Raw genomic sequence first — 24583 nt, 5'->3', positions numbered from 1 at the left:
AAATTGCCAAGACCCCAACATCATCCGGGACTGCTATGTTCTCGAAGAAGAAAAAGGAGGATGTAGGCACGGTCTCTGCTGATTCTGTTGCAAAAACAAAAAAGCAGTTCAACTCTAGGAGTATCTTCTCTTCTCCGCGTCACCAAACTTTCAGCATGTATTCTATACCCAACTCCAATACCAAGCTCCACTCCCAAATGTTTAACCTCAGTACCAAACTCCACTCCCAAATATCCAATCCCAGTACCAAGCTCCACTTCCAAATGTACAATCCCAATACCAAGCTCCACAGCCAAATATTTTTCCCTAATACTAGGTTCCACCGCGAATTACCAGCGTTATGTCCAATCCACTCTTCCAAATAATTGAACAAACATCCAAGCACCTTCAAATTATCATCAAGTGCCTCCTTCTGTAAATCAGAACCATTATAACCCTCCATGTCCAAACATCAAAAAGAAACCTCCCTGAAACTTCACGTCGCTGGCTGAAAGTCACACTCGACTATTTGAAATATTAAAGAATGCCGGTCATTTGCAACCGATCCAGCCAAAGCCTGTCAATCCCAACTCCCATTTTTATCATCCTGATCAAAATTGTGCCTATCATTCAGGAGCAGCAAGGCACAGTACCGAGGACTGTATTATCTTGAAACATAAGATAGAAGATCTGATTGATCAAATGGTCATCACGCTTCAGTCACCGATGCCAAATGTTAACAGTAACCCATTGCCTAATCATGGGGGAACTACAGTTAACTTAATCAAAATAGAAGTAGAATGGGCTTCTGGTAAGACTATTACTAAGGTGAATTCAAAAAAGTGCAAAAGGGCGGAAGAGGTTAAGAAGTAGAGAGAGTTGTGTCTGCCTTAAGTATCATTGAAAGAGCCCCATTTATAGTGATGATGACCCCGACTCAAGTGTACACTCCCCCTCCAAGGAAGGAATTTACTATACAGACTGCTGCTACCCAATGGATGACGCGATCGGGACGATGCTACATTCTTGAAGAAATAACCAACAAAAAGGATTCACAGAAAAGGCCAATCATTGAAGGGGAGGATGAGGAATTTTGGAGGCATATTCATCCAAAGGACTATTCAATTGTCAAACATTTAGAGAAGACTCCGGCTTAAATTTCCATTTTGGCACTATTAATGAGTTCGCACTACCACCGACAGGCTTTATCAAAGGTCTTGGATGAAGAGTATGTTCCCACAGGGACGAGTGTTGAGAACCTAGCTGTGATGATAGAAAATATTGTGGGAATTCATCGTATATCATTCAGCGATGAAGAGTTGCTGTTTGAAGGAGCGATGCATAACAAGGCCTTGCACATCACTGTCATTTGTCGAGACTATGTGATTAATCAGGTATTGATAGATGATGGATCTGGTATGAACATTTGTCCTCTCTCCACGTTGGTTCAAATAGGCTATGATTTGGGGAAAATTCACCAAAGCCACATAAATGTGAGAGCAGTTGATGGAAGGCAGAGAGATACCATAGGTGAAATTGATTTGCACATCCAAATGGGACCTGCTGAATTCAAGACTAAGTTTCATGTTATGGACATTCATCCTAGTTACAACCTGCTCTTGGGAAGACCATGGATACATGGTGCAAAGACAGTTTCATTACCTCTTCATCAGTTATTGAAATTTATTTGGGAGGATCATGAAATAGTCATCCAAGGGGAAGAAAGCCGAGTGAATCATCCCAATGGTTATGTGCCAGTGATTGAAGATGTTCCAAAGGGTAGTAGCTTCTATACAGTGGAAATTGTAAATGCTATGGAAAAGGATCTGACGCTCAAAGCTTCAATGCCTTCTATCTACAAAATAATTGTGACTGTGATATTGAGAAATAGGTTCGAGCCTGGTCGAGGTTTCGATAAGAATCTGCAAGGAATTATTGAGCCCGTTATGATCCCAGAGAAAGCCTTTAAGTATGGGTTAGGATATCAGCCTACCAAGGAGGTTGGGATTGAGAATAAGTCAGAGGTGAGCCTGTTTAGGCCCTTACCACTCCTGTACCAGTCATTTCCTGTACGTGAGATGTCGAATAATGATGGTCTTGGGGATGGGATAGGAAATCTGTTCGAGGGATGCAATACTGTACCAGAAGATTTCCCAAAATCCAGTGGGGTGAAGAAGATTACACCAGGGGAGGCCTTGTAAAACTGGACCTCCACTCCATTCATAACCCGTCACCCATCGTGGTAGATGAAAGGGAAATTACTAATATTTTTTAAAATCGGTGATGATTTGGAGGAGGCCCCGCGATCCACCCTTTTTATCTCAAATTTCTTTTTCGTATTTTTATTGCTTTCAAAGGCATGGGCTTGTGTTTTCGCGAGTCATGAGCCATAGTTTGTAATTATCTCTCAACATCCAATGAAAAGGCCTTCCTTTATTAAAAAAATATATTTTTTTCAAAACACCACTATTTGTATATTTTATTATTATCATGTTATCATCTAACTTGATTTGTTTGTTTATTACAGTAACAATAACTCAAAACCTGCCCATGTTTTGTCATGTTAAATCTTAGATGAACAAAATGAGGGGAATGATAATGATTGGAAGGAAGGTGATGAGAAACGATTACTTAAAGGTATAGAGGAGTTTGAGAACAGGGAGAAGCCCAACCTAGAGGAAACTAAAACAGTCAACCTGGGAGATCATGATGAAATCAAAGAAACAAGTGTCAGTGTCCACCTGGCGGAAGCATAAAAGAGAGAGTTCATTCACCTGTTACGGGAATACATTGACGTGTTTGCTTGGTCCTATGATGATACGCCGGGATTGAGCACCAGCATTGTGTCGCATAAGTTGCCGATAAATCCTGAGTTTGATCAAGTCAAGCAAAAATGCAGAAATTCAAGCCAGATTTAAGTCTAAAGATCAAGAAAGAAGTGACAAAATAAATCCAGTCTAAGGTTGTGGAGGTAAAAAAATATCTGACATGGCTAACCAATATTGTCCCAGTGCCAAAGAAGGACGATAAGATTCAAATTTGTGTTGACTATAGATAATTGAATAGAGCTAGCCCTAAAGATAATTTTCCGCTGCCCAACATCCATATCCTTATTGATAATTATACAAAACATGAAATGTAGTCTTTCATTGATTGTTTTGTCGAGTATCATCAGATATTGATGGATAAGAAAGACGCAGAAAAAATGACTTTTATTACGCCCTGGGGTGTTTATCATTATAGGGTAATGCCTTTTGGTCTCAAGAATGCGGGTGCAACATATATGAGGGCTATGATGATAATTTTCCATGATATGATTCATAAAGAGATTGAGGTGTACGTGGATGATGTAATTATCAAATCCCGCGAGAGTTTGGATCATCTGACCCATCTGGAGAAATTCTTCAACAGGTTAAGAAAGTACAATTTAAAGTTAAATCCTGCTAAGTGTGCTTTTGGTGTGCCATCAGGGAAGTTACTAAGATTCATATTCAGCAAGAGAGGCATCGAGCTAGACCCATCCAAAATCAAGACAATTCAGGATTTGCCACCGCCGAGGACCAAGAAGGAGGTTATGAGTTTCATGGACTGTTTGAATTACATTAGCAGGTTCATTGCTTAGTCAACATTCATATGTGAGCCAATTCTCAAGATGTTGAAGAAAAATGCATTGAATGAGTGGACAGAAGAATGTCAGAGAGTTTTCAACCACATCAAGGAATATTTGTCTGCACCACCGATTTTGGTTCCACCCAGAAAAGGAATTGCATTGCTACTTTACCTATTAGTATCAGAAAATGCTTTCGGATGTGTCCTCGGGAAACATGATGAGACCGGTAGGAAAGATAAAGCTATCTACTACTTGAGTAAAAAGTTTACGTCATATGAAGCCCGTTACACTTTTGTAGAAAGGACATGTTGCGCTTTGACTTGGGCCACCCAAAAGTTGAGGCATTATCTGTCGACATACACAACATACCTCATCTCGAGAATAGATCCATTGAAGTATATATTCCATAAAGCCATGCCCACGGGAAAGCTAGCCAAATGGCAAATATTGCTGAGTGAGTTTGAAATTGTGTATATAACTAAAAAGACAATCAAGGGGCAAGCTTTAGCAGATTATTTGGTTGATGATGAATATGAGCCACTTCAGGCTTATTTCTCGGATGAGGAAATTTTATTCATAGGAGAAGACATTACAAAAATTTACCCCGGATGGAGGCTATTCTTTGATGGGGCGGTCAACTTTAAAGGTTCAGCAATCAGAGCAGTTTTGGTGTCAGAAATGGGTCAACACTATCCAGTAACTACTAATTTGCATTTCCCATACACCAATAACATGGCCAAATATGAAGCTTGCATCTTAGGTCTCAAATTGACACTTGATATGGGCGTTCATGAATTGCTAGTCATCGGGGATTCAGATTTACTGATTCATCATGTATGGGGAGAATGGGTGGTAAAAAATTCCAAGATTACTCCTTATGTAGAGCTGGTGCAGGAATTATGTGGAAAATTCAAAGAAGTTGATTTCAGACATATCCCAAAGATACAAAATGAGTTTGCTGATGCTTTGGCCAGTATATTCTCCATGATTCAGCATCCAAATCATAGTTACATTGATCCTTTGGAAATAATCTTGAAGGAGCAACCCGCCCATTGCGCACACGTTGAAGAGGATCCTGATGGAAAGCCATGGTATTATGATATCAAAAGGTATTTAAATTCTGGAATATATCCTGAAAAGGCCAGTAACAACCAAAAGAAAACAATCTGGCATTTGGCGAAGAACTGTTTTCCAAGTGGGGAAATCCTGTTTAGGAGGACTCCAGATTTGGGATTCTTAAGATGCGTCGACGCTGTGGAAGCCAATAAATTGATAAAAGAAGTACACGCTAGAGTTTGCGGGCTCCACATGAATGAGTTTTCCCTTGCTAGAAAGATCCTGAGTACCGGTTACTTCTGGATGACTATGGAAAATAATTATAGTAGGTATATGCAGAAGTGTCCAAAATATCAGATACACGGAGATTTGATTCGAATGCCTCCACTTGAGCTTCATGAGATGAACTCACCTTGGCCTTTCGTAGCTTGGGGCATGGATTTTATCAGATCGATATAGCCACCGGCATCGAATGGGTATAGATTTATTTTGGTTGCTATTGACTACTTTACTAAGTGGGTCGAAGCTGCTTCATATAGAGCCGTCACTAAGAAAGTGGTTGCAGATTTCGTCAAGAATAGCTTGATTTTCTGATTTAGAGTACCAAAATTGATCATTACTGATAAATGGGCAAACTTGAGCAGTCACTTGATGAATGAGATTTGTGATCAATTTAAAATAGTGCATCGCAACTCGACTGCATATCGTCCATAGATGAATGGAACCGTGGAAGCTGCCAATAAGAACCTCAACAAAATCTTGAGAAATATGATCGAAAATGATAGATCATGGCATGAGATGTTGCCTTACACTTTGCTGGGGTGTCGCACAACAGTTTAAACCTCCACCGGGGCGACCCCTTATCTATTGGTTTATGGGAATGAAGCTGTGATACCTGCTAAGGTTGAAATACCTTTCCTAAGGATTATTCAGAAAGCCGGACTAAGTAACAAAGAATGGGTTCGCGCTTGTTGTGAACAATTCATGTTGATTGATGAAAAGAGAATGGTTGTCGTGTGTCATGCTTAGTTATATCAGCACAGGATGAGTAGTGCCTTCAACAAGAAAGTAAGATCTCGAACATTTGAAGTTGGAAAATTAGTTCTCAAACGCATACTCCTCACCAAAAAGAGTACAAGGGTAAGTTCGCTCCAAATAGGCAAAGCCCGTACATAGTTTGCAAGGTACTATCTGGAGGGGCTCTGTTTTTTCTGATATGGATGGCTAAGAGTGGACCAAACTAATCAATTATGATGCAGTAAAAAGATACTATGTTTGAAAGATGTTCTAGTTTTTGTGTTTCCTTAGTTTATCTGTAATCGCCTTGTAATAATGTGTTTTATAATGTGTAATTTCCTAGAACCCCTTTCCTTTTTACGTACGAACTACATTTGAACTAAATTCCCAAGAAAGGGATACGTAGGTGGCCTATGTCGGCTTTGGTCAACCTCTTAGAAAATTTTATCCTTTCCCCTTTTGTATGAACTACGTGATGACCTGAATTCCCAACAAATGGGACACGTAGGCGGCTGATGTCGGCTTTGGTCAACCCATTAGATTTTTCTATATATCCTTAGCGTAGTATTGAACTACATTTGACCTGATTCCTGTTTCAATAGGATACGTAAGCTCCCCAATGGCTCGGTCATATAACCCCAGGAAATGGAAACTAGGGCAGAACTTTTGAGAAGAAATCTCAAAAATTCACAAGAGAAGATCAACATCCAACAAAGAGAATGAAGATCAGCAAAGACTTCAGATCCACTCGAGATCATATCATCTCAGACTACTTTAAACTGGGGCAGAAATTTTGAAGGAGGCCTCAAAATTTCCACCAAATACTGGAATATATTTCAAATTCCCTGGCACCAGAGGTTAAAGCCAAACTCTTAAAGTTACCAGCTTCGACAAAGTCTAGGGGGACTCAATTTCTAGCTATGACAGAACTATTTGAAGAACCCTCCAACAATGATCATGAATTCTAGAAATCATCCGTCGGATATAGTCAAAGCCACGAGGAAGACGTTCGTTGAGATAGTACATGACATGACTGGCAAAAATTTTCTAAAGCTTTTACAGATACTTTCGAAACTATTTGCTAAAAATAAGACTACTCTTGAAAAATAAATCTTTACAAATCATTTACTTAGTGATTGCCTGGGCGTCTATGGGAGCAGGGACCCGGGATGGAGGTACCAATGTGACGGGGCACCTCAAAGATGGAGAGAAGCAAATCAAGGATCGAAGAAGGTCAACATGGAGTAGTTTTATTCAAACTAATCATTTTTCTGTGGATGCAGGGATTGATATACAAAATGAGCGTTTCCTTCAAAAAAATCCCCAAGCAAGTCGGGAGCCATACCAGAGCATATAATGCTTAAGAACGTTATTTTTGGGTAGCTCAAAAATAGGTTTAATACCCATTTATCGAGGACCATTTGAATTGTCCATCTCATTTCTTGAGATCATGGAGAACAAACAAAGGCGTCTTCTTTTCTTTACGAACATTGTATTTAGAATTTTTCTAAAAAATGGCCGCTAGCAAAAATAACTTTGTGTCTACTAATCGTCTACTTTAAGTACACGTACATGTAGAAAGCAAGACGCAGAAAAAGAAACTCAGGTGAAACTGTTTTTTAAATTACCAGGAGGGTCATTTTATATCATTTCCAAGAGGGTCATTTTATATCATTGCCAAGAGGGCCATTCATATCATTGCCAAGAGAGCCATTGCATATCATTGCCAAGAGGGCCATTTTATATCATTGCCAAGTGGGCCATTGCATATCATTGCCAAGTGGGACATTGCATATCATTGCCAAGAGGGTCATTTCATATCATTGCTAAGAGGGCCATTGCATATCATTGACAAGAGGGCCATTTCATATCATCGCCGAGAGAGCCATTTTATATCATCACCGAGAGGGCCATTTCATATCATTGCCGAGAAGTACATTTCATACCATCGCCAAGAGGGCCATTTCATATCATCGCCAAGAGGGCCATTCATATCATCGCCAATATGACCATTCATATCATTGCTAAGAGGGCCATTCATATCATTGCCGAGAGGGGCATTCATATCATTTGCCGAGAGGGCCATTTTATATCTGTTGACATACAAGACATAAACTTTGGCATCAAGGATATCATCAGCATTTAATATATATTGACACGCGAGACATAAATGCTGGCGTCGAGGATATCATCAATATTCAATATCTGTTAACACGCTAGACACAAATGCTGTCGTCGAGGATATCTCATCATTTTATGAATCATCATCTGAATGCATCAAGAGCACACAATTTGAAGAGATGCCTTTAAGACGGTGTCTAAAGACGGATGATATATGAGATTTCCTAGAAATTGATAATTTGAGGGTCATTTATAAGTCATATTATTTGAAATAGGATAATGTGCAAGATCACCTATTAATTGATAGCCTGTAGGTCATCCGTAAGCCATAACAATATCCTAACCGGATAGTGTGCAAGATCGCCCAAAAATTGATAGTCTGAAGGTTATCCATAAGTCGCAACTAAATCCTTACTGGAGAATATTCGAGATTATCAAATTGATACGTCCAAGGTTTCTCTATAAGCCGCGTCATATCTAAGATCAATTATGTGGATGATTACCCAAGGACTAATAATTTGAGAGATATCTATAAGTCATATTGTATCCAAGGTCGGATGATGTGCAGGAACACCTGAAAGCTAGCGATTGGAGGGATATCTATAAGCCATCTCTTATCCAAGGTCGGATAATAAGCAGGATTATCTAAGAGCTAACAATTCAAAGGATATCTGTAAGATGCCTTGTATCCAACATCAAATAATGCGCAAGATTATCCAAAGATTGACAATTTAAGGGAAATTTATCAATCATCGACTATAACAAGAGAGGTTATCATTCCACATACAATAAGTGATATAGGTAACCAAAAGGGTTTCCACACCAGCACAAGATTACACGGTTGTAGGGACCGTTCTGCATAAAGTATCGCCGGTGTTCAAAAGGGCCACCCCACTTTGAAGACATATTCAACCGACAAATGTCAAAATTATACAACAATCAAGAGGTTTATTGTGTTTGTTATTGCCAGTTATTTCATTCCAAACAGGTACATAAAGAGATGACTCCGTTTTTCAGGCCACAACTCATGTGGAGATATAGTAAAAGACTACATACCTCTTTCATGAATTATGTTTAGTACTAACACTTTTTTTTCTTGAAGCATTGTCGAGAGCACCCGAGAGGATGAAAATATCAAATCAAAAACCACAGGTACGGACGACTTTAGGTAGGACGCAGCACAACGTGGAACTCTTTCTTAGCAGCAAAATGGGACATAGTCTAGAGAAGGACGTCAAACTCTCTGGATGCGAGCTAAAAGATGATCACCACCACCATCCAACCACACCTTTATTAGAAGGCATGTGCGTATTTTGGGATATTCTAAGTCTCAGCTTCAACTCTAGGATATTTCTTAATTCATGCTGAGGGCAACCTTCTCTTTCTTCCAAATTCGAGTGATATGACTCCTAAAGTTTTGGAAATTATGCCCAACTAAGTTATTACCTATGGATGTGAATAGCTCCACATTCATAGTTAAGAGGTTACAATTCTCTTTTCCACAACTCGATCAACTTGTCACTCAGCCTGAGCCGAAGATCATCTGAAATAAAATACCATATTTTCTACCAATTGAGTCAAACTATAAGCATTTTGATTCCCTATAATCTTGGGGATATGTAGGCTGGGATTTTTGTAGAAAACTCGACTGCATTCCAACCTTCCCCAAATCCCTTTATTCCCCAGCTTCTCTATTTAACCAAAAACTCCAAAATTGAGATTAGTTGATGAATTTTTTCAAAAATCATTCTTTAAATCAATCTTTATGAACTAAAAGTGGCCTGAATTCTCATGTAACCTGAGATATGTAGAAAACCAGACATCAAGGTCCGGCCATAACTCCATGAAACTTGTGTGAAAAAACCAGCCTCTTTCAGATTTGAATTTCTGGTCGGACAAAAATTAGGAACGTCAACCTCCCTTTGCTAAGGATTACTTGCATCCATCCTACCCAAAGGGAGAGGACAGTTGTTGACACCTAATTTTTGCCCTCCACGGATAAATTTAATCCTGAGTTCCTTTGATTTTTAATAAAATCAAAATATTTATTTCATCCGAATAAGAGTTTTGAAAGTATATTTGTACGTGATTTTACACTTTAAGTAGCAATCATCTATTATCGTGTTCAATTATGCGATAATACAATTTGATTACTTAAATGTTTATTCTATGGAATATCGGATTTAATAAAAGATTATTGTGAAAATAAATATAATAATTGAAATCTTGATTTAAAAATGATCTATTTCAAAAATAGTTTATTTGGAGAAATGTTTACTTGATTTTATCAAATCAAAGAAGTTCGGGATTAAACTAGTTGCTAAATTCGTCTCAAATCTTAATTCAATTTGGTCAATTTATTAAATTAGACTTAATCAAAGTTGATTTGGCTACAATTGCAACACAAGTGACCGATTAATCTTTAATCAAGTTAAAATTTAAACACAATTGACTAAACTTCCATCAATAGGCTATTTATTAAATAGCTTAAACCTAATCCTAATGGGTTATGTCTTAAATAATCCCAAAATCCTATCAATACGCTATTTAATAAATAGCCCAGGCCGAATTTGTCCATTTATGAATCCCTAATTCCCAACACAAAACCAACCCAAGCCCAATTTCCTCTTGTATTTACCAAATCACCAGCCCAATTTCAACCCAACAATAACCCAACATTAACAATTGCTGCCCCAGGCCCAAAACCAATCAATACCCGGCCCAATACCCTTCATCAATCTCTCTTCCTCCTCAAAATAAAACCAGCCATATTAATACATTCCAACCTATCAACAACTCGAATTCGATAAACCCTCAACCAAAATCCGGTAAACTTAGCCATCCACGATAACCCGACCCGTCTTCAATGATCCCAACACAACCAGCGAAAACCCAAACCCAGCGACCAATTTTCAGCCGAGAAAACCTAAATACATCCTTTCCCCTTCAATTCATACGAATGGCGTGACCTCCACTTGAGTTCATACGTCAAAGAACCTCGAACCTTCTAGAACAGTGCCAAGGTGGCATCTTAACGTTCATATCCGCGAATCTAAGGATGGGGGTATGAATCTGGTACGTATTTGGCCAATTTCTATTGGTTTGAAGGGGGATTTCTTTTCGATTGGCTAATCCATTTTTGGATTTCATGAGAAACAACAAAAAGGGGTACAAATTATTGACAAAAATAGGCTGGGGGGAATTTTCGAATTGGAAATTCAAAATTCCTTCTTCCGAATCCCGAAACACCCCATCCTTTCTTCTATATAAGAGCCCATTTGGGTCACTGTTAAGGAGTTCAAAAATTCTAGGGTTCTTTAGAGGCTGGAAATTCTAAGGTTTGGAAATTGATTGAGAAAACTAGGTTGAGAAAATTTCTTTTGGTTCAAAAAGAGGGGGTCGAGCAATCTTCTTGGAGAAAAGAAACAAAAATTAGAGAGAGAGCAGAGAAAGAAATTTTTTGAGAAAATTCAGTCTCGAGTAGAAATTCTATTCTTGTTCATCGGCTAAATTAGAGTTTCGATTGACTGTGAAGAAGTTTCCTGGTGGTCGTGATCTCTGTACCAGTTCGTTGTCCCATTTTGCTGCCCAAAAGTCGGTTAGTTTTCGATTCCCTTTTACTATACTATCGTGATAGTGTTTAGTCATGATAAGATTCTGATTCTTGCATTTGTTTGCTGGGATGGCTATGAAAGTCGTGTGATTAGCTTGTTACAGGTTGTTGTTCTGTTGAACCGATAATTATGTTGAGGTTTAATTCGTTTGCTTTCGAATGATTTCACTGTTTTTGTGTTAATAGTGTCATAATCGCTTAATCCTGTGAGAATTGTTTGCTACCACAGATGGCTTTAGTATATTAGATTCTGATGGTCACAGTTTTTGTTTTGTTAGTTTCTGGGTTTTCATTTCTGATTTGTTTTCTATATTTACTCAATGTTGATAAGGGTTTGTTGTTAGTAGAATTTGATTGCCATTGAATTTAGCTATGGGTTTTTTGCAGTATTTTAGGAAGATTGCTATTGATTTTTCTCATTCCAGTATTGAATCTGCTTACTAGACAGTAAAAGATTGTGACTTTGATGTTTCGTCTAAAACATATTTTCTTTTGCCTTGAAACTGATGGTTATTTTCTTCCTTTTGCTCCCCCCTTTAATTTCCTTTCCTTGGTTCTTGCTGTTTGGTTCGTCTTTTCTTGTACTTAATTTTAGTGTTTGTAACTGTAAAGAAAGCTGCTTTAGATGATTTCTTGAGACAATGTGATAGAAATGAAAGTATTTTGGTGCATTTGACTTGAAAATATGATTATCATAACCTAAAATTATGCAAGTTAAAGTGTACTAGTCAGTATACATACAAACAACTTGAATTCTGGTGATGACCTAATGAACAAACTATTGCATTTGGTAATTCTCCTTGGTTTATGGTATTTTCTTGGGCCTCTATAATGATATCTTGCCATCTTGAGAGTTATGCTGTCTACAGAATGTGAATACTTTTTTTCCACTGCCCTGCTTGATTTTCTAGCTAAATACGTTTGGCTTAAAAAAATAATAATAAAAATTAATTAAATTTTTTTTTTTGTGTTAGTCGATTATTTCCTAATTTTTTATGTCAGTGCGGTTCTTTCCTTCATATCAATACTTTAGGAATTGCTTATAAGTTAAATATCCATATTTGAACATGTATTAATTGTTATTTTTTTCCTTTGCATGTGGATACATTTGGGTCCTAAATGGACTCTCCCCATTCTTTGCATTATTGATATGGGCCACTGAGGCCTATCCTTCTTGAGTCGATTTCGGAAACCATAAGAAGACAATCATATATCATATGGATGGATACAAGGAGTCGTAAGAAGGAAAACGGGTTAAAGTCTCATTCTTGAAGCGATGACGAGACCCGAGCCTCATTTCTATTTATTTATGTCTTGTCGTTATTTATTTATTTATTTAATTATTTATTTTGGGGCCTCGAAGTCAAAGTTGTAAATTTAATACAGCTGGAGCGAGACTCGAGCCAACGACTCGAAAATTAGACTAGGACAGGTGAAATGGGCCGAAAGTCCGATTAAACTAGGACAGGTCTTATTGATTTGGGCCTAATGGCCTAAATCCCTTACTTTCTCCCCTTCCTCTTTTTTTTTTTTACGCTTGTTTGTCTTATGTATTTTGTGAACCTAGTTAAATCTTTTGTTAAGTCGCTAAAAATTGGTTTTTGCATAAACACCAAAATATTTCTAAAATTTCTTTCTTTTCAAAAAATAATTTTTATTTTAAAGTTAATCAAAGATGTTTTCAAACAATCCGGATAATCGCAAGTTAGCAGACGTTTTAGGTGCCTAACACCTTCCTGAACGTTAATAGGAACCGCTTACTCAGAATCTCTTAACTAAAATGATTTTCCTATATTAAATCATTTTGAAATAACTCTCTAAAGGTTTTTTAATTTTTTTTCAAAATTAAGTGGCGACTCTTCTCTTAAAGTCAAAAATTTTCGCAAAATAATAAATGCATACATTTTATCCAATATGAGTTGAATTACAACAATAATATATTCACTATTTAGTATAATATACAAATGAGATTGTGGATAGATACATTCACTATAATGTAAATACATTTATAACACTCTCCTTGAATATCTAAATAGATAATGTGCCTTGTTAAAACTTTATTAGAAAAAATCAGTGGAAGAAAATTTAGTAATGGAAAAAGATTACACATCTCTAACAATATGCATTTTGGCTGCCTCATTAAAAACCTTACAAGAAAAACCCGGTGAAACAAAATCTTGAAAGGGAAAAAGAGTACAATGCGTATTAACTCCTTAAACCTTTGTACCCTTGCGTTTAGATTCCGTCAAATGATGTGATTGATATATTTTTTGAATCAAATTTATTTTATATCATGATTATTTTTTTTTTCGTTTTCTCATATTATTTTCACATAAATTTTAATTAAAAATTAGCATTTCCAACAGTTTTTTAATTTAAAATTTGTGGTCAAACAGACACCTTTACAAATAGGTATAATAGCACAAATTCAAGGTTGTCTTATCATGTTAGTTCGGACAGGTGATGAAGAGGGGCTCTGATGCTCCAGTGCGGAGATGTGAGACACTGGCTATGGATGGTTTTAGGCGGGATAGAGATAGACTGAAGAAATATTGGAGGGAGGTGATTAAGCATGATATGGAGCAGTTATAGCTTACTAAGGACATATCCTTGATAGGAAGGTGTGGAGGACGCGGATTAGGATAGAGAGTTAAGGGGTAGGAGTGCATCAGTAATAGTAGAGAATGTTCTTTTGTGTATGGAGTTTCTTGTTTGTGGTGTTGTGATTGTAGTTTTATTTTGTTGCTAGCGGTGTTAGTTTATTTTTCATACCGTACTAGTTTATATGCAGTTATCTTTTATATCTGTTATACTGTTATCGGTCTTACACCGGGGGTCTATCGGAAACAGCCTCTCTACTTCACTCGAGGTAGTGGTATAGTTTGCGTACACTCTACCCTCCCTAGACCCCACTATGTGGGAATACACTGGGTATGTTGTTGTTGTTAAGCCTTAAATATATGCATATAATAAACATATTATTAATAATTTAGAGTTATTTTTTAATTCTTACGTATTACTTTTTTTTTAGTGTAGTATTGTTAGAAGACATTAAAACTTTAACTTCATATATTAATATTACTATTTTAACTTCACATAGTAATATTATTATTTATAAAAGTAAGGACCAATTTTAATTAATAAGATGTTAGTCATTTATTTGCAATGCATTACCTTGAATATTATTTTGAAAACTTTATTTATTAATATAAAATTTGATAAAAAGTTCAAAATATTTTTAATAAAAACAGATTTTTTTTTTTTTAAAAAAAAATTTAAATTTAATACCTTTTATATTTCACCATATCTTTAATATTATTTGAGAAAATACCCAATTACCTCCCTGAACTATACCCAAAAAGGCTATGACACACCTCAACTTAAAGGGGGGTCCTATTACCCCCTCTAAACTAATTAAAAGTGTAATTTTGACACCCTTAGTGCCTACGTGGCACAACATACTGAAGTGTCTATGTAGGCACACGTGTGTGCCACGTGGGCACCACGTAGACACTAAGGATATCAAAATTATACTTTTAGTTAGTTCAGGTGGGTAATAAGACCCCTTTAAGTTGAGGTGTGTCATAACGTTTTTGGGTATAGTTCAAGGGGTAATTGGGTATTATCTCATATTATGTTAAAGTGAAAATAAAATCATAAAATTCATATTAAAATTTTTGGAGCATCAAAATCTTCGGGGCTAAAGGAAAAGCTTTCCTAGCCTTACTCACCCTTGTACAAAATTTTATAGGTTTTGCCTCATTTTGCTCATCTAAAATATGAAATTTTTTCTCTCTTCTTTTGTGCATCATTTTCAAACTAGTACTATGAGTTTCATGTGATTTTACTCTGCCATTTAATTATACTGGAATTGTGTAATTTTCATTGCCCGTTCTTTTTTGAGAGGAAGTAACTCAAATTCTGATACCATAAAAACTTGATACTTATCAAAAATACTTTAAAAATAGTCCACGAAGAAGAGGAAAACCGAGAGCAACACAAATACAATTCTCGGATCCAATAACAACAAGAGACAAGGTATAAATGGCATAAAAAACACTAACAACAACAATATGATAAGAAGACAACACTAAGATGATAAAAATCCAACGATTCTAAGATTACAAGAACAACAAGAACAAAAAGTTTCACTAGACAACCAAACTAAGACATGAAATGTAAAGATAGCTAGTGAGACATACACTATTACAAGATTAGGAACCCAAAGATAAATCACATCTAAGGACCCCTAAGACTTACAATATCAATACCACTCTTACGTGACACAAGACAGATTCCACCACTCAAGCACCAACGTTTTCAAGCAATACACATTCACAAGTGAATCCACACTTGCTCATGTCTTAGTTCGTCCTAGGGAGGCTCTCTCTCTCAAGAGATGTGTTCTTTTATCAACATTCAATAACTAATGAGCTAAAACCCTAACATGTTCTTTATATAGGCTATTACAAATAATAGATAAAATGATAAAAGTGCCCCTTAGTGTTAAATGAACAAAATGACGCCCATAGAGTGCAATATAGGGGCTTTAGAGCCCTTTCCACACTTCAAATCGTACACTCCGTAGGTTGCATTCAACACACTTAAAAACATTCATCTTCATGATCGTGCTCGTATCAAGCAATATCAGGCTCGGGCGGAGCCCAAGATGGGAGGAGGTGGGAAAGGGGGCCATCTCAGGCTCGAGCAAAGCCCGGGATGAGAGGAAGAGGGATGTGGGGTTGATCTCGAGGATAGAAGGAGGAGGGAAATATAGAAGAGGCGATCTTGAGCTTGGGTGGAGCCCAAGATGGGAGAGGAAGGGGAGGGGGAGAGAGACGGTCTCAGGCTCAGGCGGAGCTCGGGATGGGAGAGGGCGGTCCCGGGCTTAGGCGAAGCTCGAGATAGTAGGTAGAGGGGAGAAAAGAGGAGAGCTCTCAAGATCGAGGACTTAAGGAGGAGGAGGGTGGTCCTAGGCTCAGGTGAAGTTGGGATGAGGAGGGGGGAGAGGGGCGGTCCTGGGCTAGGGAAAAACTTGAGATGGGGAGGAGAGAGGTGGCACTGGGCTCGGGAAAAGCCTAGGACTGGGGGAGAAGGGGGCGGTCCTGGGCTCCGATGGAGCTTGGGATGAGGGAGGAGGGCTCGGGCTCGAGGACTAAAGAAGGAGGGAGGTGGTCCTAGGCTCGAGTGGAGCTTGGGACTAGGGGGAGGAGGGAGAGATCTGGGGCTCGAGTGGAGCTTGGGACAAGGAGAGGAGGGGTCCCAGGATTGAGGACTGGAAGAGGAGGAGGGCGATCCTGGGACTGAGGGAAAGAGGAGGCGGTCCCGGACCCGAGTGGAGCCTGAGATGGAGAGGGGGGAAGGGAGCAGTCTCGAGCTCGATGAAAGCCTGGGATTGGGGGAGAAGGATGGTGTAATGCCCCAAAAATAGTCCCGAGATGTCACACGGTGCTTAGGATCACAAGTGATGCCAAGCTAACCCTTCTACTGGCATAACTCATAAGAAAATAAAATACATAAATCTGATCGAAATAAGCGAAAGACAATTCTTTTTTGAATCTGATCAATACATAACTAAATTAAAATGTTTATAACTCTACTATTGCAAAACAACACTGGAATCAAATACATTAACTCTACTGGCTATCTATGAAGCCTCTATTAGTGTTGGCTATATTTAGCCGGGACATGACCCCCAACTATCCCAAATCAATACAATAGAATAAGGAAAAATAAAATAATGCTCAAACTATATGACTGACTCGAGTCCTTGAATCAAAAGGACACATCACCTGCTGACTGGCAGCTGCAAACTGTCTGAATATGTTATGCGTGCTACAACTGAGCTGATACCTATATTATGAGACAAGGTAGCACATAGACGTATATGTGGATCAGTACTTTGAGGATATACTGAGTATATGGAGGTGAATTCACAAGTAAAAACATTATCTCATCATCATAATTCATAAAACAATGCATGCTAAATGTAAATGACTCACATAAGTTGGAATATCTGAAAATAATAATGATGAGAAGCAAGTCATGCTTTATAAATCTAGTGATTCATAACATTTAGTTCTAAAAGTTGTACTTGTATTCTCTCTTTAAATCATGTTGTCCAAGTGTAGAAAGGACTCACTCTTAAATCTGAGATCTAAAAGCTGAAAACTGTAGCTAAAGTCTTTCTGTAAAGCATAGTCTGAATAAATTCATGAGCTTTTACACATAGTTTTCTAAAAGCTTTTCTGTTATTCTTTTCTATTAGAGAAAATACTTTATATTAAGGGTTTATAAATCTAAAAACTTATTCTGCATGGGAGGTTCTTCTAATCGACATAAACCATGTGAGCATTCATGGAGCCCAACGTTCTTGTCCCCCCTAAGGTGGAATCCTCACGCTGGGAGAGGAGTCATACTCTTGCCAGGGAGTATAACCTATCTAAGTGATCACATATCTATCACTCACATAGAAGTGGTAACAATCTAAATCCTACGTTGGCGCGTAGTTCTGGGGTATCTCGGTGCTAAATACTACTCCCATTAAATCTATATGCTCATTCTGATGGAAATTCACTTTTAAAATAGTATAGTGGTTTACAATGAAAACCCACTATATATCGGTAAATCTAAATCTGTAAAGTGGATTCCAAACCTATTCGGAGACCAAAAGAAAGGTCAAATATAATACCCTGAATTTTCTTTAAGTCGAGTTTTATCCTTAAGGGGAGTAAGGGATGACTTTTCAAGTGAGAAGTATTTTAAACCATGAAGAATTTCCCTAATATCGACTTTTTTCATGTAAAGAATTGAATAAGCTTTTTGTCAATACTAAATTCGCCCAAATTTGATACTCAAGCGAGGAGTTAGAGCCATTTTAGTGAGACAGTGTACCACCTGGTACTGTAGTGCATCGCGGAGCCAGCCAAAATGGCAATTTTCAAAATCCAGTAAACCTTCGTGATTCCACCACATTGTGGTGGCTTTCCAGTTCGCAACCAAGGTGGCAACGTGATTTCCACCGCATCGCACCAAGGCTCAATTTCCCAGATTATCCAATTTCCAATAAGCTGGAGCGATTATAGCGCGTCGCGCCAGCATATAAAGTCGGGATTTTTCTAGTTTTGGATTTTAATTCTAAGGGCAAGAAGATCATTTTGCTACCCCTATATATACTCTTTAACACGAGATTTCTCATTATTTCACCCAAATATACTAGTTTTCTCTTAATTTTCTTCAAGAACAACCATTAGGGTTCATAGCTCAAGACCCAAGTCATCAAGATTCCTCCGTAAATATTCCGAGAATCATATAAAAACGTATGTTAGATATTGATTCTTGGGTTCCTTCCACCCAAGAAGTTCAAGAACCCTTTTCAAAATTTTAAGGTTTATGTATTTATGAGATTTCATGATTTATGTGTATTAGAGTTCATGATTTTGTATTGTAGAGTTTTAATTCATGATTTAGACTATCAATTCAAGAGTTGATTCTAGTATGTGATGAATTGTATGATGTTCATGATAAACCCTCTTCAAGTTGCATGATATTGATGTATTCATGATAATTAAGTATAAAATCTGTGGTATAACCAAAGCATGCTCCCCATATGTTTGATAGAATGCTTAAGTAAAGAGAATAGTGCCTTTTTAGTATGTTAAGCATGAAATCCCCAATTATGTGATAACTAGTGCATGCCAAGCGTTTGTCGAAATGCCTTAGTGAATGTATTATGATAAGTTGCATGCCTTCTTATCCATGTGTATTTCTTATTGAACAACTATGAGATATTATTATGCATTCCCTATAAATTTACATGTTTATGACAGTCAAGTGATTGGCGAGATATCATATTGATTGTGTTGTGAATGAAAGTCCATTGTCATGATATTCAAGTGTGGTCCTGTCTTATTTACTTTGTGCTACGAGTCCTGGGGTATTTATACCCAAAAACTTAGCTGCTTGTCTAGAGCCGAGTCAATCTCAAGATAAAATTCAGTTGTGCTATGATCAGTAGATTTCAGTTAGTGACAGAAGTTAAGAAAAACTCAGTAATCTCAGTATTCACCTAATCCAACTCAATACTTAGTTCAAACCTCAGTAGTATTCAACATTCAGTTCAGATTTTAGTAAAGCTCAGTAAGTTATATAACTCAGTAGCATTCTGACATAAAGTAGAATTCAGAAGTATTCCGTCAGTCTTCAGAATCAAGTGAACTCAGCTTAACTCAGTTACTCAGTATGATCAGTAACAGATTCAGCTCAGTCTAAGTTTAGTTAAGAATCAGTTCAGAGTCCTTCAGTTAGGAGTAGTAACTAGCACCTAGCGAGTGCAGGGATGACGACTTTCCTGTTAGAGAGGCAGAGTTATTAGTAACAGTCCTTGAACTCCAGAACTGCGTAGCAAGTGTAGGATTAGGATTCACCCGTTAGCTTAAGACTTAACTATCATATTGTCTTAGGCTTGACTTCCTGTTCAGGGTCACCCGTTAGAGAGACTTGACCATAGCAGAGATCTCTACCCGTGGCATGGTATTGACACCCTTCTAGCTGGGGTTACAGGTTGGACTCCACTAGATCAGATTCATGGCGGCATGTCGGTTAAGTGAGAACTCCTATAGTTGCAGTTTCAATATCAGTCTTCAGAGTAGAACTCAGAAATCAGGACTGTCAGATATAGTCACCCATTTCAGTAAGGAACTTAGATAGTTCCATAGATTCATAGACCACCCACAAGATAGGCCTGGTCTGATATAAAGTTAATCAGAATCAGAACTAATAGATTTAGAGATCTTCCGCTAGATAGGTCTGATCTCAGATACAATCGTCTGATGTCAGATACAATCATTCTTTATTATTAGTAGTAGATTCAGAGATCATCCGTTAGAAAGGTTTAATCACAAATTTAGTCAGTCGATAGTAGCAAACTCAGGACTCAGATATTAATATGAGAAGATTTAGCTATTCAGTATCTTAGTATTAGTAGTGAGTTCAGATGTCAGTAAAACAGTATCTGAGTATCAGTATTCAAAGTCATAATGATCTCAGTTATGGTTTGTGTATCCATACATATGTCCTCATTCAATACTCTCATGTTATTCAGTTAAGCTATGTTCATGCATAAGCCCTTGCATTTAGCCTTACCTCATTTAGCATACCAGTACATTCAAAATACTGAAGCATACTTTTCTCTTGCGCTATGGTGTCTTATACCATAGGTTTCGAAGCGTGAGATCCAAGGCATCCTTAGCAGTTCAGACTTAGTAGCAGTAGACGTAGTAGTGAGTCCTCTTCATTTGAGAATGATCCTTACTTTATTATGGCATTAGACTCAGTTTATTTTCAGTAGACGGAGTTAGTTGGGGACATGTCTCATCAACTGCACAGTTCATATAAGTTTTGAGACTTTTCAGACAGATGTATTAGTATTCAATTTTCAGTTTTGATTATTTAAGATGTTTTGAACCGTATGGCAAGTTTCCACCAGTTTTCCACATTTATTTCAGTATATTATGCAGTGCTCAGGTATATATATCAGAAAAGGATTGGCTTATGGTCCTTCAAGATCATGAGAACCGTGTGGCGTTCCGATTCCAGAAAATCAAGGCGTTACATCAAATCTTTAACAACAATCTCAAAGGAATCTAGTCATAGGGTGCTTATAGCACAATCAAATCTTAAAATAACAATATTTAATTAGGGTTGAATGACCCATGCATCAAACTCATGTTAAAATATCATAAGGTTCATGCTTGATAATGTAAACATTGATAAATTAATTCAAAATCTGAAAATTTCTGCTATATGCAAGAAAATATGAACATAATCATGTAATTCAACTTCTAAATCACTGAGAATCTCATAAGCTTGTAAATAATAATAATGGGTATAAATCCTAACTAGAATTTCATGGGAAATCATATAAAATTCAGTAAAATTGGAATTTAAATAAGTTTTGGGCACAAGGACGAAAGAATTGTCCTTGTTCATAACCCCACATACCTTGATTGAAGATTAGATGAAGAAACTTGATCTATTGATTCCTATTTGAGTTCTTGGAGATGAGTTCTTGATTATCTTGCCTTGAGAATCCTCAATTTGGAACTTTTTTGGAGAATCTATGGAGGATTTTTGATTTCTTGGAGAAGAAGCTTTGGAGCTTTAGGGTTTTTGCTTTGAGAGAGAATGAATGAAATTGGGCATAAAGTTCTTAGAATAGACTTATATTTTATGTTTGGACGGATTAGGGGCTTAGGAATTGACCAAAATACCCTCTTTAAACCTCTAAACGGAACTGGAAAATGTAACATTTTTTTGAACTGGATGGCCACTGCGACGCACCACTATCGCGGTGGCTTACTGAAATTTGGACAATTGTGAACTGGACAGACTTCGCAACGCGCCACCATCACATTAGCCCTTTGAAATGTCATTTTGGCCATCTCCGCGATGCGCTATTATCACGGAGGCTCACTGAAAATTGTCAAATGTGAAATGGGACTCCTCCGCGATGCGCCAATCGCGAAGATTCACTGGAAAGTGATAATTGTTATTTTTTCCTTCTTCGCAATGCCTTAAGAGTCCAGGTGACACACTGTCAACTTAAAAATGCTCTAACTTCTCAATCGAATGTTGGATTTGGGTGAATTTGGTATCGATAGAAAGATTGTTCAATTTCTCACACAATGGAAAGTTGAAATCTTGAAAATTTCATATGCATAAAATGGTATTCATTTTTGAAGCTAGTCCTTGACATTTAGGAGCGAGTTTAAGCTAGGAAATAGTACGGGGTATTACAGGTAGGGGGTCCCAGGCTTGGGCGGAGCCTGGGACTGGGGGAGGAAAGGGGCGGTACCGGGCTCGAGCGAATCCTGGGACTGGGGGAGGAGGATGGGGAAGGAGGGGGCGGTCCCAACTCGAGCGGAGCCTGGGACTTGGGAAGAAAGGTAGGGGTGGGAAGAGGGGTAGTTCTGGGCTTCGGCGAATCCTAGGACCGGGGAAGGAGGGTAGAAGTGTGGGTGGGGAGAGGTCTCAGGCGGAGCCTGGGACCGGGGAAAGGGAGATGGTCCGGGATCGGGTAGATCCTGGGATGGGAAGGGGGGAGAGAGATGGAGGGCGACCTCGAGCTCGGGCATAGCCTAGGATGGGGGGAGGGGTGGTGGTCCCGGGCTTGGGCGTAGCTTGGGATTGGGGGGAGGCGGAGGAGGGGGCGGTCCCGGGCTTGGGAGGAGCTTGGGACGGGGGAAAGAGGGGTCCCAGCCACTCAATGAAACTTTTGGTGGGAGCTGTTAGGAGTCTTAAGTCTCGAGCCTACCTTTTCATCTGTTCCTATTAGTATTTTGTTTGGAATCTAACTTCACTAAGATCCTTTTTTAGAATGACTTAATTTTAACTAGCCAATGGTGATTTTGTTATTCCTATTGTTATATTTGTTGGACAGTCTATTCACTAATGGATAAGCTTGATATAAAAAAATTGAGCCGCACAACTTTGCAGAAAGAGGAACTTAACAAGGCCATTGAATCAACCTGCCTCATAAAAACAATTTTCCAATGAGCAACTACACTCACCTTCATATCGGAAGCCTGCTGCACAAAGCCTCGATGTTCCCTCAATTGACCATATGTAGTTAAGGAAATGGTGCCACTAGAGAGCAAGAATAATAATGACAAAGGTAGCTGCAAGCTCAACTTGCCTGATAGAATCGAACATGCATCGATGGTCCAAATGCAGAATTTTTGAGTACTAGTCCTGCTAAAACTTTGCAAATGAGCAAAGCTTCAGCCGAAGCACCAAAGGTGACGGCAACCTGTACCAGCACAACTAATGGAAACATTAACAAGCGCGAAAAGGGAGCAGGCGATTTAGAATAATCGATATTCATAAGCTCGAGATGATGATCAGAAACCTTGAAAACATTAATTCTGGAAAGGTTCCAAGATTAAGGCAAGGTGAAAACAATAAAAAGCTAACTATATTTCTGATGCTTCTCTAGCTAAGTCTTTTGTTTTGTCCAAAAAATAATAAACTCTTCTGATATTTACTCAGATAAGAGCTCATCCTTCTATTTAGGTCCTGATGTAACTGTCTCAGATTTGGTGAGGTTTTTTCACTTGAATTATGTTTCAGTTCACTTGTTTACTTTCCAAATTACTAACTGTTTTGCATATTAACAATCATGGACAGTTCTCATTTAGCTCTATTAAGCAGTCTTACTGACCATGACCAAGACATGGGCAAAATCTTTTTTTAGCCCAGTGTTTGTGTTAGTCGTGAACACAATTGTTGGTTGGGAAAAGGCTCAAATATGTCATTGAACTACCACAAATGACTCATTTATGCCATCAGTTAAAAGTTTGGCTCATTCATTCCATCGCCATTACAAAATCGGCTCATCCATGCCATTAATTTTTAATGGTGGTTTTCAAAAACAGCTTTGCCATGTGGCCTTTTATTATTAAAGGTCCACATCATTAATTAAAATAAGGAAAAAGGCTCAAATATGTCACTAAACTATCAAAAATGACTCATTTATGCCATCAGTTAAAAGTTCAGCTCATTCATGTCATCGACGTTATAAAATCAGCTCAGCCATGTCATTACTTTTTAATGGTGGGTTTTCAAAGACAGTTTTGTCATGTGGCCTTTTATTAGAGGTCCGCAACATTAATCAAAATAAATTAATATTAATTTCACAATATCTTAGACCCATTAAATCTATTACTCAGATAATAGTTCATCCTTCTATTTAGGTCCTGATGTAACTGTCTCAGATTTGGTGAGGTTTTTTCACTTGAATTATGTTTCAGTTCACTTGTTTACTTTCCAAATTGCTAACTGTTCTGCATATTCTGTAGACAGCATAACTCTCAAGATGGCAAGATATCATTATAGAGGCCCAAAGAAACACCATAAACCAAGGAGAATTACCAAATGCAATAGTTTGTTCATTAGGTCATCACCAGAATTCAAGTTGTTTGTATGTATACTGACTAGTACACTTTAACTTGCATAATTTCAGGTTATGGTAATCATATTTTCAAGTCAAATGCACCAAAATACTTTCATTTCTACCACATGGTCTCAAGAAATCATCTAAAGAAGCTTTATTTACAGTTACAAACACTGAAACTAAGTACACAAAAAAAACAAACCAAACAGCAAGAACCAAGGAAAGGAAATTAAAG

General features: G+C 37.9%; 1 protein-coding gene and 1 long non-coding RNA gene across 2 annotated transcripts in view; one reads left to right on the top strand and one right to left on the bottom strand.

Annotated features, from left to right (window-relative positions):
* Positions 1-4003: 4003 nt before the first annotated feature.
* Positions 4004-5104, top strand: LOC107844630. The gene is made up of 2 exons (XM_016688998.2): positions 4004-4477; positions 4583-5104. Exons 1-2 carry the CDS (start codon positions 4004-4006, stop codon positions 5102-5104), a joined length of 996 nt encoding a protein of 331 aa, XP_016544484.2.
* Positions 5105-16919: 11815 nt separating this feature from the next.
* The window catches only part of LOC107843693, a 9109-nt gene continuing 1445 nt past the window's right edge, over positions 16920-24583 (bottom strand). The window contains exons 3-4 of the long non-coding RNA XR_001666510.2: positions 22967-23205; positions 16920-17249 (exon numbers count right to left, since the gene is read on the bottom strand). This is a non-coding gene — a long non-coding RNA (uncharacterized LOC107843693). The remainder of the gene's footprint in view (positions 17250-22966; positions 23206-24583) is intronic.

Source organism: Capsicum annuum, chromosome 10, assembly GCF_002878395.1.
Source record: "Capsicum annuum cultivar UCD-10X-F1 chromosome 10, UCD10Xv1.1, whole genome shotgun sequence".
NCBI classification, from domain to species: Eukaryota; Viridiplantae; Streptophyta; class Magnoliopsida; order Solanales; family Solanaceae; genus Capsicum; species Capsicum annuum.
This window is presented reverse-complemented; position numbering and strand designations above follow the sequence as displayed.

Excerpts from the sequence above, each read along its gene's own strand:
- LOC107844630 (XM_016688998.2), top strand. The coding sequence starts at position 4,004 with ATGCCCACGGGAAAGCTAGCCAAATGGCAAATATTGCTGAGTGAGTTT. Across the intron at positions 4,478-4,582 it reads TTACTCCTTATGTAGAGCTG|CATCCAAATCATAGTTACAT; the intron begins GTGCAGGAATTA and ends TCCATGATTCAG.